The sequence below is a fragment of the Lynx rufus genome, unplaced genomic scaffold, assembly GCF_022079265.1.
Source record: "Lynx rufus isolate CCGP_SWC_20201006 ecotype Redwood Valley unplaced genomic scaffold, mLynRuf1.p SCAF_15, whole genome shotgun sequence".
Classification (NCBI taxonomy): Eukaryota; Metazoa; Chordata; class Mammalia; order Carnivora; family Felidae; genus Lynx; species Lynx rufus.
In genome coordinates, this window is record NW_025814829.1 from 55,068,581 (window position 1) to 55,085,992 (window position 17,412).

A 17,412-nucleotide genomic window follows, 5' to 3' on the forward strand; every position below is an offset into this window, starting at 1 on the left:
TCATTCCTTCATAGAATCTTGGCTATGTGTTTGCCCATTCACTCTGTATTTAACTATGAATCCCATCAGATTCCCAGGGAGGGACAGGAGAACTGTAAGTTCATACACATAGTTCTTTTCTAGTGAGCTCCTTAAGAATAGAAATCCAGTATTCTGTAGGCACGGGCATATCTGTCCAGTAAAGTAGCATATGGCCCACTGTAATGATTTACTCTTGAGGTCTGTATATAATCTTAAATAGAGAAATCTATCTCCAGAGATTTATTTACAGCTGTTGGTCATACAGCAATAAAATGGGTCAGTTGTGTTGGAAAGAGGCTTTCCTCTAGGGAGACATCAGAGGGAGAAGCCATGGTATTCTGAATAAAAGATAAGGTAACAGAACCATTCCAGACAACCAATGTGGTTGGTAGTCAGAGAGAAGTCTTATTTGTAGACTTTGATTGACATACTTGTGTATTTGGACAGAGATTTTCCTCCTTGGAAGGGAGTAATCTGGAGAACAAAATCAACCCCAATCACAACAATATTCACTTAAAATATAAAATGGCAAAATAAGATGTTTAGAAAGCACTACAGGGAAGCAGAACCACCATGTTCCAGTTACCTGGACAGAGAAACAGTTAATGGTCCTCGTTGATATGTCTATTAAAAAAGCTAAAGTGGGGTATCTTCATGGCTCGGTCAGTGAAGCGTCCAACTCTTGGTTTCAGCTCAGGTCATGATCTCATGGTTCATGAGATAAAGCCCCATGTCAGGCCCTGCTCTGACAGTACGGAGCCTACTTGGGATTCTCCCTCTCCCTCTCTCTCTGCTCCTTCTCCTCTTTCTCTCTCAAAATAAATAAACTTAAAAAAATAAAAATAAAGAAGCTAAAGCTAAAATCAGCATTTATATATTGCTCAACTTGAAATGTTTCTTCTAACATTCTGGTGAAAATAAGGTAAGTAAAAGCCTGCCATTCATCTTAGTCATAACAAATTGATCCAACCATATTACATAATAAATCATTTCCCTATAAATACAGAAAGAGCCCAACAAATGTCTTACCTCATCATTTCCCCCAATAAATATCTAACCTTATCATTTCCCAATAGCATTGAGCTATTAGAAAAAGAATTATCTAGAACATATGCCAGAATGTCCAAGCAGCTGAGATTAGAATTCTTTGCTGTTTCTAATCACTTACTGGTGCTATTTTACAATAAGGAAAGAGTGACAACGAAGAGGGAGTGAAGAACCTTTCACAGCAAAGATAATTTAAACACCTAGTTGATTATGTGACAGTTCGGCTTCTCCTCTCATTCCCCCATTTGGCTGACTGTGTAGTTACTATGTGCCAGTCACCTTGTCACTTTGTCAGAGAGGGTGTGGCAAGGAGATGACAAAGAAAGGATGGGCTTTTTGCAAATGTTCCTGTCTCTCACCGATCTAGTTAGCATCTTGTTTTCTCCAAGAACTTATTTTTTCAGAACTCAGCTTTAAAAACTGCCAATATTTTTTTAGGGTACTTTTTTTCTTTCTTATTTACCACCCATAAATTTCCCTTTTGCATCCTTGAATTTTCTTTGGGACATCATAAAAACAAAATATTACAAGCATAATTTCTGCCAGCATATTTTATAATTATTTTGAAAATCAATCTCTTTCTGAGTTTCTGTATACCCCATGATATCCATTCCAACAGTAGATAAAAAAATATATATATTTCACAGTAAGCTGTCAGTTTCAGAAAGGAACATCTTAGACTCTTAGAAGCATCTTATAATTACTCAGATAGTCTTACAGGCTCCACAGAAAAACATTCCAGATTACTCATTCTTATTGTTTTTAAATTGATTCCAAATACAATCAGGGTTAAGTCATACAAGGCATCTTGAAAGTTATTCTCAAAAACAGTTAGAGGTAAAATATGTACTTATTAAAACCTGTATGGCTTAGACCATATCATCAAGCTGGCTCTTTTTAATTCTTACCTCTACAACTATCCACATGACAAAGTTAAACCTACAGATTGTGCCTCTATGACACTAATAAACATGAATATAACCCTTAGAGGAATAAAGGAGAAGAGGCAGGACATCTTTATATTATTACATTTAAAGGCAACTTGATTTTTAAGCTCATATACACTGCCCAATTTTCATATACGTGACTGAAAACAGCAAGGAAACACAGAGAACAGTGTACATTGTTAGACAGTCAAGTTAATAATAAAATATAAGTAATGATTCTATATCCAGTACTATAAAATATAACAATTCCTATTTCGATGCATTGGAGTAACTAAACATGTCACTCCTTTTGACATCAAACATGTTAAGAGAAAAAGTAGGACAGAGAGAGAAAAAAATGGTCAGAATAAATTCTAGAGAATTAAAGTGTTTTTCTGAGCCTTAAGACCAGAGACCAACAGAATAATATTCAGTCTTGGAAAAGAAGGACATCCTGACTTCTGTGACAATATGCATGAGCCTGGAGAACATTATGCTAAAGTGAAATAAGCCAGACACAAAAGAACAAATACATGATAGCATATATATGAGGAATCTAAGTTGGTCAAACTCATAGAAGCACAGAGTAGAACAGCGGTTGTCAGCAGCTGGGAAAGGGAGAAATGGTACAAAGTTTCAGTTATACAAGACGAGTAAGTCCTAGAGATCTACAAGATCATAGTGCCTAAAGTTAGCAATATTATATTGTATACTTAAAAATATTTGCTAAGAGGGTAGCTCTTATGTTAAATGTTCTTATCACTCATAAATAAATAAATAAATAAATAAATAAATAAATAAATAAAATAAGGTGGGAGGAAACCCTAGGAGGTGATGGATATGTTTATGGCATACATATTGCTGATGGTTTCACCAGTTTATACTTATCTCCAAAGTCATCAAGTTGTATACATTAAATATGTATAGCTTTCTTATGTTAATAATACCTACATATGTAAAGTAGTCTAAAAAGAAAAAAAAGACTTGAGACCAGCCAAACCCACACACACAACATACAAACTATTAGACAACTTTTCTGACCATAAATTTTGGTCTTGCCAATTGGTGGTAAGTGCTTTACACGAAATCACATTAAAAGTGACTCATCAGGGACACCTGGGTGGCTCAGTGGGTTACGTGTCTGACTCTTGGTTTCAGCTCAGGTCATGATCTCATGGTTCGTGGGTTTTAGCCCTGTATCGGGCTCTATGCTAACAGTGCCGAGCCTGCTTGGGATTCTCTCTCTCCCTCTCTCTCTCTCTCCCTCTCTCAAAAATAAATAAACATTTTTTAAAAAGTGACTAATTCTGATGAGAAATGGAATTAAGTTGCAAAAGAAGGACAGCAATGAGATTCAACTAATTATCAACAGGTTTCTGATGGAGAACCTTCTCAAGCTAATAAAAGACAAAAGACAGAAATGCAGGAACGGCTGACTAGAAGTCCCTCTTAGTTTCTACCATTTTCTCCTCTATTTACAGTGCTTGGTGATTTAGAACAGGCACCAGCCTTTTTGGCTCCTGAAAATTTGTTCAGTAAGTTGAACCTTCAAATATGTTAAATAACTGATTTAATAGGGGCATTTTTATTTGATAGTTGCCAACAGGCAGTCCTGCAGACTTTTCTGATCCCAGTGGGCTGCTTAATGAAAACCCACATCATTTACAAAAACAACAACAACAACAAAAAACAAAACAAAAAAAAACTGAGAGGAGAATTCTGGTTTATTCCCTGCTATTGAAATTAATTTACAGGGAGTAGGGAGGTGGTAGTGGATATTTCTAGAACTATTACCTGAGGTTTGGCGAGCATTGGTTTTAAGCTTATCTATCACAAACACAGTGATGGCTTCGCTCCACATTCTTCTATAGTGCACAGACCATGATCCATTTTGAATAAAGCAGATTAATGGGGGGTTTGAACCTCATGTACTAATTGGTTTTCTTTGTTAAGACTCAAAGAGAACCACTGGAGGGTTTTTCCCCCGAGTGCTACATTTCCAGACACAGAACAATGTGATTCTCAGCCACTTACATGAGATCTTTATGGAAGTGAAGTGAGGCCACAGTTCTGCAGGCCAGGACTTAAAGAGCAGCTATATATGAACCACATATTCTGCTCACCCCTAAGTGCTCACACTCAAAGTGCACCTTTGGTCCTCTGATATCCTCCTTCCACACAAAACTCCAAAAGAGATCTCATCTACTCAGCTTCTAACCCACAAGTTACCCAGACCAGATCTCGTGTACTTATTGTACTGCTAAATACCTGTGAATTCCAGATATGTATATTCAACAGCTGGACATTTTACCTGGTTGTTCTGCGAGGATGATCTGAAACTCAACATGTTCAAAATTTACCATCCCTTCTCCACCATTTCCATGAAAAGAGATGGGGGGGGGGATTCCTGTGTTTACCAGTTCATCTGTAAAAGGCATCGTTGTGCATTCATTTTCAGGTCATAAATATTGGTGTCTTTGTGGGCAGTGCCTTCTTTCTTACTTGATCTAACCTCTCACTTCCCCTACCCCCACCCTGCCCTCTTGAATCCTGCCACTGAACTAATGAAGTCCATTCTCAGCCCTTAAAGTTTCTCATACATCTGATTTTTTCTTCAATTCCACTGGCCCTAAGGCTCAGGCTGTTATAATCTTTGCTCTAGATTGCAGCCTCAGCTCCCATCCTTGTCTCCCTTGTCTATAAACTGATATTTACTCCCTACCTTTTCCCAGACAAACTGCCATTTAAAATTTTTGAGGGGTGCCTGGGTGGCTCAGTTAAGTGTCTGACTTCAGCTCAGGTCATGATCTCACAGCTCGTGGGTTTGAGCCCCTCATCGGGCTCTGTGCTGACAGCTGAGACCCTGGAGCCTGCTTCGGATTCTGCGCATCCCTCTCTCTCTGCCCCTCCCCAACTAGCGCTCTGTCTCTGTCTCTCAAAAAATAAAATAAAAACATTACAATTTTGTTTTGATAATGCCATTTCCCTGATTAAAATTCATCAATTGCCTCTGACTCTTTATAGGATAAAATTCTGTTTCCTTAAGATTCTAACTACTGCTTTCAGTTCTAACTTCCTCTCTAGACTCTCCATATGCCTCATCCTGTGTCAAGGTCACTACAATTTATGAAGTTCCCTGAGCTTACTAGGCCCTTTCATATCTTGAGTTTTTGAACAACTGCTCCCCTTTTGTCTGCTTAACTCTGATTCATCCTTTACAGTGAATCTTAGATGTCACCTTCTCCAAGAAATGCCTCTGACCCCAAGAGCATGGGTTAGACTTCACACACTCCTCAGTGCTCTGGGTTTACCCCAACATGAAAATTACCTCACCTTATTTGTCCGTCTCCTCACTACAGAGTAGTCTCCTCAAGGACAGAGACCATGTCTCGCTTCTCTGTATCTCCAAGCCTGGCAAAATGTTCACAATACAGGAGGCTCCTATGGCGTATGTAATTTATTAGTAACAAACAGAAATCTATAGAACCTGCTACAACCAGCCCTAGACACCCACCTCAGAACATCATGGGATGAATTTCCAGGTTCTTGTTCATGTGGTTTATATTATAAATAAAGATAATATTATTAGATTCCAGAGAAAAAAAAATGTTTTTTACTTAAACACAATTTAAAAGCCACAATCATTGACAAAAGGTTTATAAAAATCCAAATAATTTATGTGTTGATAAAGCCACACAATAGTGTAACTACTTTCATGGTTCATATGAATGCAAATATCTCCTCTATAATTACTATTATTAGTTATCCACTTAACAAATATTTAATGAACACCCCTATGTTAGACATTGTTTTTGGTGCAGGGGTTACAAAACTGAGCATATGGAACCTTCTTATAGTTTACCGTATTGTCTGGAGGATAGACATTAATCAAATATTACCACTAATGAGTTTATAACTATGCAATAGAATAAAGTACTCCAAAAGAAAATAGTCTCATTTTATGAGAATAGATAAGAAAGGAAACTGGCCTAGACCCAAGATGGGTAGGTCTAAATTGAAAAAAAGGGGAAAGGGGAAGAAGCATTCCAAAAAAACGAGGAAAAAGCCTAGCAGTGGAAATCTTCCATGGCAAAAGGGAGCATGGTGACGTGTAGGAGATGAAAAGTAGCCCCTGTGGCTAGAACCAAGGGAGCAAGAGAGAGTCCTCTGAGAGATGGAGTCTGATGGGTAGGTAGGGGCTGAACTATGTTGCTGTTGGGAATCTTGTTCAAGATTTTATCTTAATTCTAAAATGAGAAAAGGATTTAAATGGATCAGATTTGCAACTTGAAAATACCAGTGCGGAGAAAGATAGGATACGGCACAGAGTGGATGTGGAAACCAGTTAGGAATCAATGTGATAATTCAGACGAGTGGAGATGACAGTATGGACCTATAGCAATATAAGAGCAGATGGCAAAAAGCCAACAGATTTGATGGCTGCTTAGAAGAAAAAGGTGACAAGACTTGTTAATGAAATAGGTAGGAGAAGAAAGGGCTGTAAAAGAGAGGTCAAGGTGACTCCAAGGTGATTCCAGTACTTCTGGCATATGCCATCTTTCCTGAGTCAGGAAACAGGGAAGGGGCTGTGGAAGAGATGTGAATTTGTGGAAGAGATGTGACACGTTGAGTTTGAGGCTTCTTTGGGACATGCATTGCATAAGGAGTTGAATATGTTGAGTTTCTGAGAAAAGATCTGCACCAGAGGAATAAATAAAGATTGTCATTAAAGCTATGGGCATGGAGGCGCTGGTGAGGGAGAAAATATCTTTAAGATTTCCATTGATGCTTCATCAGTCTAGCTATCTCATGAATAGTCTACTCTGTTGTGTTCTCTTCCAGTAATCCTTTTCACACACTGTCCCCCACACTGGGTTCTCTGAATTCTAGAATGTATGTAGAAAGGAACCTTTGACATCATTACGTGTAACCTCTGTGTTTTAGAAGCAAAGAAAATGCAGCTGTTTTCCCCAGGTCTTGAAGGTCCCCAGAGGTAAAACAGACAAAAGCTCAGGTCTTTTTGTCAATCATTCCAGTCTTTACCTGGAGTGAGGACATGAGGACATGCTGGGAGATAAATGTAAGCGTCCCCAGTACTCAGAATCCTACAGATTCTGATATGTGTTCATTCATCATAATGAAAAAACACAGGCTCTAGCAAAGGACGAAACTTATGGGGGAAACCCACAGCTCTGGCAAAACGGAAGTGGGATCTTGAGCTGAACTGATCTTGGTTTGAATATTAGTAAGCAAATATTGCTTACTGCAAAACTTGACTAAAAACTTGAACTCTCTAACCCCCTATTTCCTAATTACCTTCAAGTGTTATAAGGAATAAAACTGATATACTAAAAGCTACTAACCAGATAGTAGGCTTTCAAATTACTAACATTTTCCTTGAAAGTAGAAATAAATGTTTTTCATCCATTATATATATATATGATATACAAAATTAATATAACATATATAAAACATATAATATATAATTATATATATTAAATATATATCATTATATATATTTTAAAATATATATTAAATATATAAAACTATATAATATATAATTAATATAAAGCTAGAAGCTATTGTAATTGTTAATATGATACATAAGCAGTTGCTATTTTAATATATAAAACCAAAATAACAAACCCTTATAAAAGAACCCGTTATTATTAAAAAGAAAATGCCAACATATGATTCAAACTCTTAAAACATTAAATATTGAACAAATAATTATTTATCTCATCAGGACTTAAATCCTATTTATTCTTATTAGACTCTTAAACTCTATAAATGTCCATGATTGTGAATGAACAAAAAATCTACATCCAAATAATATTCAATATTATTAAAATGTAATGCATTTTCCAGAAATAAAGCACTCAAAAAAGCCCCATTTCAACATTTTGTTGTTAAGCAACTAAAAAACTATGTAGTCAGTTTTTCTTTCTTTTTTTTTTTTTTTTAAGTTTATTTATTTTTGAGACAGAGAGAGACAGAGCATGAACGGGGGAGGAGCAGAGAGAGAGGGAGACACAGAATCGGAAGCAGGCTCCAGGCTCTGGGCCATCAGCCCAGAGCCGACGCGGGGCTCGAACTCACGGACCGTGAGATCGTGACCTGAGCTGAAGTCGGACGCTTAACCGACTGAGCCACCCAGGCGCCCCTGTAGTCAGTTTTTCAATTCATTCAAATATGCATGTAGTCAAAGGTAAATGGTACAGTAGTAAAATACTATCAAAGATGGACCAAATGTGGAAAATGTAAAATTAATCATTTCCTCTTATTCACAAACTTGTGCTCCATCTGGATTTGGATCTATATTCTGCTTCCATTCAGAGTTTAAACACAAAGGATTTGTGGCTGATATCAGTGTCACAGTTTGCTTTACCAAGGATTTTCAGGTGAGAGATGAATAAACATTGTAAGTTACAGGATATGAATTCTAGGGCAATAGTTACATCATAGAAGTAAGTTTTATGAGACTCATTCAGAGAAAATCCCCAGCAAAATCTGCAAATATTATATTTTTAGCTTCATAGTTATTTTTGTCCAATTTGAAGATGCAATTGTATAAAAATGTAATGAGCACTTTTATGATACTTTTATGCAGTATTATTTGAGCTTCATCTTTCATTTTATATTGTGATGGAGAGTTTGAGTTCAAAGGCAAGATGTAGCCCCACTTGAATGGTGAAGATTCTGGACAAAACAATTCCTAAGTACACGGACACTTCTCAGATACTTCTGGATTTATTCCTTATCTATCTTTAAAACATGACTTGAAGCAATTTATAATATTAATCCCACTAGTCTTTCTGTTTCTCTCTCTCTCTCTCTCACACACACACACCAGATTAAAACAACAGCAGCAAGAAAAGACAGACAAAAATAAAAACAATTAGAAGAAAAAAGAAGGTGGATATGTCAGTGATGAGTCAGGTGAGAAAGTACCAATGAGATGTTCAATTTTGCAATGAGCTTTCTAGAAACTAGAGAATACAAGAAAAGAAAAATAGAAGTTACACATTTCTTTTTGTTTTAAAAAAGGAAAAAGTCAAGTTTATCATCAAAGACAAAATTTTCTTAGTATTATTATAGAAGAAGTGTATGCCATGGACCCTGTCATAAGCAATGTAATGAACATGATGTAAATATCCTCAATTTATATTTTTCAAAAGTTAACAAAGTAGTATGTAAATAATCATTTCTCTACCTAATCCGAAGGCTTCTATATCATCATACCTAACCTCAGAAAGGACGGGGATAGGCTCGATTGAGGCCAGATTGTAGAAAAGAAAAAAATAATAATAATCAGAGCCCTTGAAAGCCTGAGAAAATTTTGCACAAGCAAGTTGATGACTGCACTCAGTGCCCTGGATGAAACACAGGTGTGGCCTAGAACTCATTCCAGTGCCCTGCCTAAGGCACACTTCTTAGGCTTTGGTGTTAAAACTGAGGTTCTGATTTAGTGGGTCTGGGGTGGGCCCACACACTCTGTTTCTAGTAAGTTTCCAGGTGATACTGACACAACTGGTCCAGCGACCATGTGTTGACCACCAAGACTTTAGGGAGCATCAATGGGTGACCTGAAAGAGCTGGGCTAACAATACTTGAGACACGTTTCCCTTGTGGAACAGTCCACACAAGACAGACTCCCAACAATCACGCCACCCTCCTCTCACATGTGACATCACTCGTTCATCGCAACCGGTTTCTGGTTCTGCTAAGGGTCGTGAAGCTAGTGGATTCCTTGTTTCGTTAGGAGCCCTGCAGTAGAATATGGGGCCCTCCTAGAGAGCAGAGGGAGAGGCAGACAGAGGAAGGAGAGCAAGCAGCAGGTGTCAACTGGGGCCACGCAAGAACACAGGAATTAATCCCAAATCACTGTAAGAAATATCAGGGGAGAAAAATTACCACAAATACCAAAAACTGCTAGTCAAGCAGATGAGGCTTTATACCATTACAATTTGGGGATATGAAGAAGAAGAGGTTGGTAAATACTAGACATAATACTATTATGCCAATTAAATCTATAGAAAAACATCTCATTAAACCTGTGAGGCAGAGAGCTCCTGAAAAGTTCCCAGGAAACACAGAATGATACTTAGAAACTAATTACATTAATATGAAAATGTCACGGATATTCTCTTTATGTAGTAACTACCATTGTTGTTTTATGTTAATGAACATTCTTCATCTATATGTCCAATCTTACCTTAATTTTTTCTTTCTTTTTTTTTTTTTTTAGAGAGAGAGAGAGTGCAAGCAGGGGAGAGACAGAGGGAGAGAGAGAGAATCCCAAGCAGGCTCCATGCCTAGCACAGAGCCCAATGCAGGACTTGATCCCACGACTGTGAGATCATGGCCTGAGTCAAAATCAAGAGTCAGACGCTTAACCAACTGAGTCACTCAGGGGCCCCTCCAATCTTACTTTTTAATTAAGGTCTTAATATTGTCAAGCAAGAGTTCTTCCAACAGGATGCTACGTCAGAATGGTATGAATTTTTATGGAATCGTATGAGGTACTGCTCCTCAAAGAAGTCAACCAAAAATTTTGGATTTACTATTAGAGTGGGTAACTCAAACTTGCAGCCTGGCTTAATCTGATGGGCTAAACTTTTCTTGTTCAGCCATTTTCATTTATGGATATTGTCATTAAGAATTCCTCAACCGCAGTGCCTTTACATAGGCCATGCCCTGTTGACTTGACCACAGTTCCCAGGGCAGATGGATAGATAACTTAGAGCATTCATCTTCCTAGAATCTAACTGCATTTTGGGTTGTAACCCTTGTATTAGAGTATTTAAGGAGGCAAATTCTCTCATAGGTCATCAAAATATGAGTAATTTTCATATTTGCGTTTAGATGTAAAGTTAACTTTAAGTTCCTGACTGCAAGAAGTTAAATATTTCCTAGGGGATATAGGACACATAAAAAAAAAAACAAAAAAAAAACAAAAAAAAACAAAAAAAACCCAAAAAACAAAAAAAAAAACAAAAAAAACTTATAAGACAAAGTAAAGCATAATAACTGCTATTAGAGAAGCAAAAAGACAAGTTTTTGTTTTTGTTTTTGTTTTTGTTTTTGTTTTTTTGAGAGCACAGATAATGAAAGCTCAGGATGGTTTTCTCCAAAGAGCTCCCTGAACTAGCAGTTGAAGAATGGACAAAATTCTGCAGTCAGAAGGACCCAGAAGTGGGGAAGTGAGATGGTGAGAAGGGAAGAGATGGGGTACAGTCCCAGATGTTAGACAATATAGGCTATTGTCAAAGAAGAACAAGGAACTGGAACAAAGTGGGCATGAAAGGAAATAACAAGAAAAAAGGGGGCATATTTTGTGAGGGCAAATTTCATTCCATTGCAGCTGTTTAAAAAATGTTTATTTTTGAAAGAGAGAGAGAGAGAGAGACAGAGCATGGGGGGGGAGGGGCAGAGAGAGAGAGAGAGAGAGAGACACAGAATCTGAAGCAGGCTCCAGGCTCTGCGCTGTCAGCACAGAGCCCTTCCCAGGCTAGATCTCACAAACCGTGAGATCGTGACCTGAGCCAAAGTCAGACACTCAACGACTGAGCCACCCAGGCGCCCCCATTCTATGGCAGCTTTTGTCTGGTCCCTGTTCTCTCTCCCTTTCCATCAGAGAAAATTCAGCCACTAAACACAAACACGTAGGCCTACCTATCTGCAGTCTGGTAATTACTACCCTCTTACCAAGGCTGAAAACCACTGCTCTTCTTTCGACACTTGTTCACGACGAAGCAGCACAGAACTCTTCTTCAGGAGCCCCATCAACACCCTCCCTCCACATGCTCTGCACCAGCCTCCTCAGCCTACTGACTCACTGTGAAGGCTCTGGCCTGTCTGATTCTGCCTCCTCTCCAAGCTGTGCTTGCCCAGGCCCAGCATGCCCAAGCCCCACAGCTCAGGCACAGCTTCAGGCTCGCGGAGTCAGAGCACAGGTTTCTAACTTACTCCTGTCCGTGTCTCTAGGCTTTTTTCTAGTCCCTTTTAATCAGACCTGTGGGGTCTGCCTATTTCTGTTCACGAGTCCCCTGTCTCACAGCCGCCCAAGTGAGAAGCAAAACCAACACCACTGGCTCACATCCCCTGAAGCTTATATTCCCAGTTACTCAACAGATCCTCATGTTGAATCCTCATGTTGAATGAAGGCATCCTCTCTATGCCTTCACTTCCTGGATATCAGACTGTTGGCACCCAAACTATTCCCGCACAGGCCTTAGACCTACCATAGTGACAGGCAGCCCCCACTGAACACCAGTTCACCCTGAGCGCCTACGCGCTCTGTGAGAGTCTAAAGTGTGTCTCCAGATTCTCCACACGTCACAGTTAGATTCATTGGATGGGCTTCCAAGACCCTCATCCTCTGACCCAAGTCGGCCTGCTCCACTCTACAGCCCCTCCACACATTGCTCCCTCTACACATCCTCACCCTGGTCACCCCCAGTTCTGCACACACAGCTGGGGGGCTTGAGGCTGACAGGAGTCCTCACTTTTCAAACTCAGCTCGCCTCTGCTGTCCAGGAAACCCTTCCTGACTCCTCATCGATTTTTTCATGCTCTCAATCCCTATATGTAAGCTATACCATATTGTTTCATATAATCTTTAATATCATCTTCTGTCATTTCACATTTGTTCATTATGTCTTTGCAACTGACCCAGAGCCAATTAAAGTCATGATTTTTACTTGTTTTCTTTTTTGTCTTTTGGATTTGTTTTACTGTCACTCCAAGGATCCAACGTGGTGTTGGCATGAGTATTTTATAAGGAGTTGGTGAATACATGAGTTTGAGAGTTTCCATTCTCAGTGGCTACACTTGTTTTTAAATAGTCATGTCAAAGGTGCTGGAGAAAAGAGTGCTGTGCCGAATACACACTTACCAGAGAAGACACTAGGTATCTTGGAAAGAAAGCTTTTGACAGTACGAATAGGAATTCCGTTTTTTTCATCTTGCATGCGTGCTATGACGTCTTCCATCTGTAACAAAATAATTAAAACCCTTTAAAAGTTGAACTTTTTAGAAAAATCAGTTCTTGTAACAATTACACCAGCTTTCCCCAACTGAGTATAATACCACATTCTTGCCTTTCTACACTTCATCATATTGATATTTTATTTTGGTTAAAAGACGATGGAGAAAACAGTAAGCAAAGTGGCCACTTTAAACTCCATTAAGCCACTAAAAGGAATTCTGTGCTTTGAACAGCACCTCTCTCTCCTGGTTTCACATTCTTTGGTTATAAAGGTCGACATAAAAGAGTGTTTATTTTTGAAGCTGTCAGAAACCACTGTAATAGCAAAATTCTCCCTTCGTTAATGTCTTCTCTATGGAACTCAGTGCAAAAGAAAAGAGAAACCTTAAAAGTGTCTGTGTGGATTTCCTCTTCAAGCAAGAGACTTTCCGGGCGCCTGGGTGGCGCAGTCGGTTAAGCGTCCGACTTCAGCCAGGTCACGATCTCGCGGTCCGTGGGTTCGAGCCCCGCGTCGGGCTCTGGGCTGATGGCTCAGAGCCTGGAGCCTGTTTCCGATTCTGTGTCTCCCTCTCTCTCTGCCCCTCCCCCGTTCATGCTCTGTCTCTCTCTGTCCCAAAAATAAATAAACGTTGAAAGAGACTTTCTATGATTTGGTTTATTGTGAACTTTAACCCACCTAGAAAAGCAGGACCAACTGCCAGCAACTGAGGCTTCTCTTGCCCAGGCATTTACTCAAGGGTGAATCGTACCCACATGATCAGATGCACGCAGCACTGTAGCTCTCGGCCCATTTCCACCGTATCTATGTTTCAGTCTGATTAGTACACTATCTCCTGCTTTTGAGAAGTTTTCACAGTTTGAAAGAACTATGCTTTACAAAGCCTGATGTGGAATTTAGTTCTGAATAACATTCATGCAAATCATAACCGCTGTGTGTCTCTAAACCTGTGGCACGCATATACGCACAAACACACAGAAGTGGTGTCATGGAGCTCAACATCCAGTCATTCACGGACTCGGTCCACAAACAACTAGGATCACGGACTCTAAATCAGACTTACTGATGGGCACTGTGGAAATGAAAATGAATGTAATACAGTTGCTGTCCTCAAAAAAAAGTCACAGTCAGTACTGAAAACAGTGGTAAAATCGGAGTAAGGTTTGTGGTTTGGTTAATAGTGTACTGGGGCGCCTTGGTGGCTCAGTCGGTTGGGCGGCCAACTTCGGCTCAGGTCATGATCTCGCGGTCCGTGAGTTCGAGCCCCGCGTCGGGCTCTGTGCTGACAGCTCAGAGCCTGAAGCCTGTTTCAGATTCTGTGTCTCCCTCTCTCTGACCCTCCCCCGTTCATGCTTTGTCTCTCTCTGTCTCAAAAATAAATAAACGTTAAAAAAAAAATTTAAAAAAAAATAGTGTACCAATATCAATCTCCTGTTTTTGGTAATTTTACTAGAATTCTATGAGATGTTTATATTAGCGGAAGCTGAGTAAAAGCGCATCTGGGAATTCTCAGAACTATTTTTGCATCTTTTCTGTTTAAAATTATTTAGGGGCGCCTAGGTGGCTCAGTAAGTTGAGTGTCTGACTTTAGCTCAGGTCATGATCTCACAGTTCGTGGGTTCAAGCCCCGCGTCGGGCTCTGTGCTGACAGCTCAGAGCCTGGAGCCTGCTTCAGATTCTGTGTCTCCTTCTCTCTCTTCCCCTCCCCCACTCATGCTCTGTCTCTCTCTGTCTCTCTCTCAAAAATAAATGAACATTAGAACAATTTATTTTAATTATTTAAACAGAAATGTTTAACGTTTTAATTTTAAAAGCTTGAAATCATTCCAAAATAAGAAGTTAACAAAAATCACAGTCTAAACCCTATATCAGTGAATTGCCAAATTCTCACCAACACAGCTTCAGAATGGTTTTCAAATGAGAAATTTTATTTGCCTGGATGAGTATTTTTCAGACTTATTAACATGAGAAACTGTTCACCAGAAACTGGAGAAGTGGGAAGAATGGGTTTCTGACTCAGCTCTTCTTATGACCATCCATGTTGCTTTGAGCTAAGTAAGCAACCTCTCTAAGGCTGCTTTGTCACCTGTAAGTGGTGATAATAATATTTATAATTACTCCTTTACAGTGTTCATAGGGTGGGGTTGGGGCTGGGCCGGGGTAATGATTTTAAGGTTAAATGATACAACATACGTAAAGCACCATACACAGATAATAAAGCTTGGACTTCAAATATCCACACGTACCCCCAATGCTGAGGGATGTTTATTCTCCACTCCCCATGTTTTGGTTTGTGTTTTGTTTTTCTTCAGAGGGAGCACCACTGCCTCAGTCCCCTACACCTTTCTGCTCCTCACACCTGCCACTCCAGGCCTGGGCTGACTGGTCAGGCAGAAGAACTGGGAAATGAGCAATCGGTCGTGGGCCCATCCTCCTTCCATTGGGAAGCCCACATCTAACTCTGCTGTGTGAGAGACCTGCCCGAGAGAGCGAGTACGACTGATGAGGACTGGGTTTCAGGATTAAAGTTAATGTGCGCATGAACATTCTTCAATAATAGCTGTACCTGCAACGCAGCTGATGCTGTGACTTCTTTCTGCCTTACGCTTTAGTTGTGGTTCTCAACTGGTTTGGAATTAGGAAAATGAAGGTGTTATAATCGGCCCTCCAAAGACCGTAACAACAGCTAAATCGTTTCACATAACGAACACATTTCATCTAACTATAGAAAACTGAAAATAGTTATACTTTTATGACTTTTTGTTTTGTTACTGTTTGCCCTTTGTTCACCTGACAGTGTCCAGGAATGGAAAATAAGCTGTTCTGAGATGTATAGTGGCAGCTTGTAAACCCTTGGATTATCAGTTTAATGGTTTAAAGTAGGTCAGATTAGACAGATGTGGAAACTTCTGACACCCGTTAGTACCTCCAACACCCCAGGATGTGGCAACAATCAGCTCTGGTGGGGGATGAATTAAGGTTCATTGCTATGAGTAGAGGTGTTTTCTCTGCAAAGTCACACCGCCTCTCAGTTCACTGTATCCCAAAGGAATGAGATTAGGAAAGTGAGCTCTGTGGTTTTATTTTGAAAGTTTCAATTTTTTTCTGAGTCATAATTTCCACAATAGAAAAAAAAATTAAACTCCACGTAAAAAGAGGATGCGTGTTCTAGACTGAAAATGTGATCATCAAAAGGTATTCAGTTGTTTTTATCTTTATTCAGATATTATTTATCCATGAAGCTTATTTACCATGACCTAGAAGGAACAAAGAACAAATCAAACAACAAAACAAAAACAAAAACAATCTGGTTTCTAAAAGGTAACATCAGTCCCAGAAGCCACATGTAAAAAACATATCCATCTTACTTAATAAAGTTTCCTTAAGCATTCACTTGGAGTCTATTTATTTTTATATTAAGCATGGTTTTAACACACTTGATTATCTGCTTTCGCACTATTTGCAGTAGCAACTTCGGTGAAAAACAGAACGTTAAAAGCAGAGAAACTAATAGAGAAAGCTAGGCAGCAAGCGGGACAAGAGAATATATAAAGTAACTCCAATAAATACTAAACCTCTGTGGGACGATTTAAATTTAAGGTCAAAAGACTCAGATAGCTCCAACATTCCAAAAGAAGATATATACACATGCACCCATCTATCGATCAATCAGTCTGTCATCTGTCATCTTCATCAGTGTGCCATTGAGCTGTGAAGGGTTAGACTGTGTTCACTCTCAAGCCCTAGGGTGAGGAAAATTTCAGCATGGGATGACAGAACACTGAGCATGCCTGGTCACTGGGCATGCCTGGTCACTGAGGCTCTCTCTGAGTCTTATTTCCTTCACCCTTCAAACAAGAAGTTAGAGGCATGTGATCTGTAAGATTTCTTCCAGCTACAAAATCACTGAAGTCTGGAAATAATCATCACTTTTCAGAACTGGGTAAGTTTCCTCACTTAAGTTAAAGAGCCAGTTTCTGGGGTGCCTGGGTGGCTCGGGCTCAGTCAGTTAAGCATCTGACTCTTGGTTTCGGCTCAGGTTGAGATCTCAATGGTTAGTGAGTTTGAGCCCCACCATTAGTGCGGAGCTTGCTTGGGATATTCTCTTTCCCCTTCTCTCTGCCCCGCCCCTCCCCTGCTTACTCTCTCTCACCGTCTCTCAAAATAAACTTAAAAAAAAAAAAAAAAAAAAAAAAAAAGAGCCAGTTCCCTGTCAGAGACAAATAGATGAACCCATTAAATTGATCAGGAACTTTTACAAATTGCTTCCAACTGTCAGCACATTTTAATTTCAATGCATATAGCAAAGGGATTAAGAGCATGAACTAAGGCCAAATTTGTTTGAATCCTGGCTGTGCTACCTGCAAATTGTATGAACAGGTTAACTTCCTTTACAATTCTGAGACTCAGTTTTCTCATCTGTAAAATGG

The 17,412-nt window shown here is 39.4% G+C and overlaps 1 protein-coding gene across 6 annotated transcripts in view; it reads right to left on the minus strand.

Annotated features, from left to right (window-relative positions):
* Positions 1-17,412, minus strand: part of RGS7 (regulator of G protein signaling 7) — a 493,624-nt gene that overhangs the window by 237,337 nt on the left and 238,875 nt on the right. For all 6 annotated transcript variants that reach the window (XM_047077340.1, XM_047077343.1, XM_047077341.1 and 3 more), the window contains exon 2: positions 12,892-12,988. In XM_047077340.1, the coding sequence (XP_046933296.1) occupies positions 12,892-12,988 (97 nt within the window). The remainder of the gene's footprint in view (positions 1-12,891; positions 12,989-17,412) is intronic.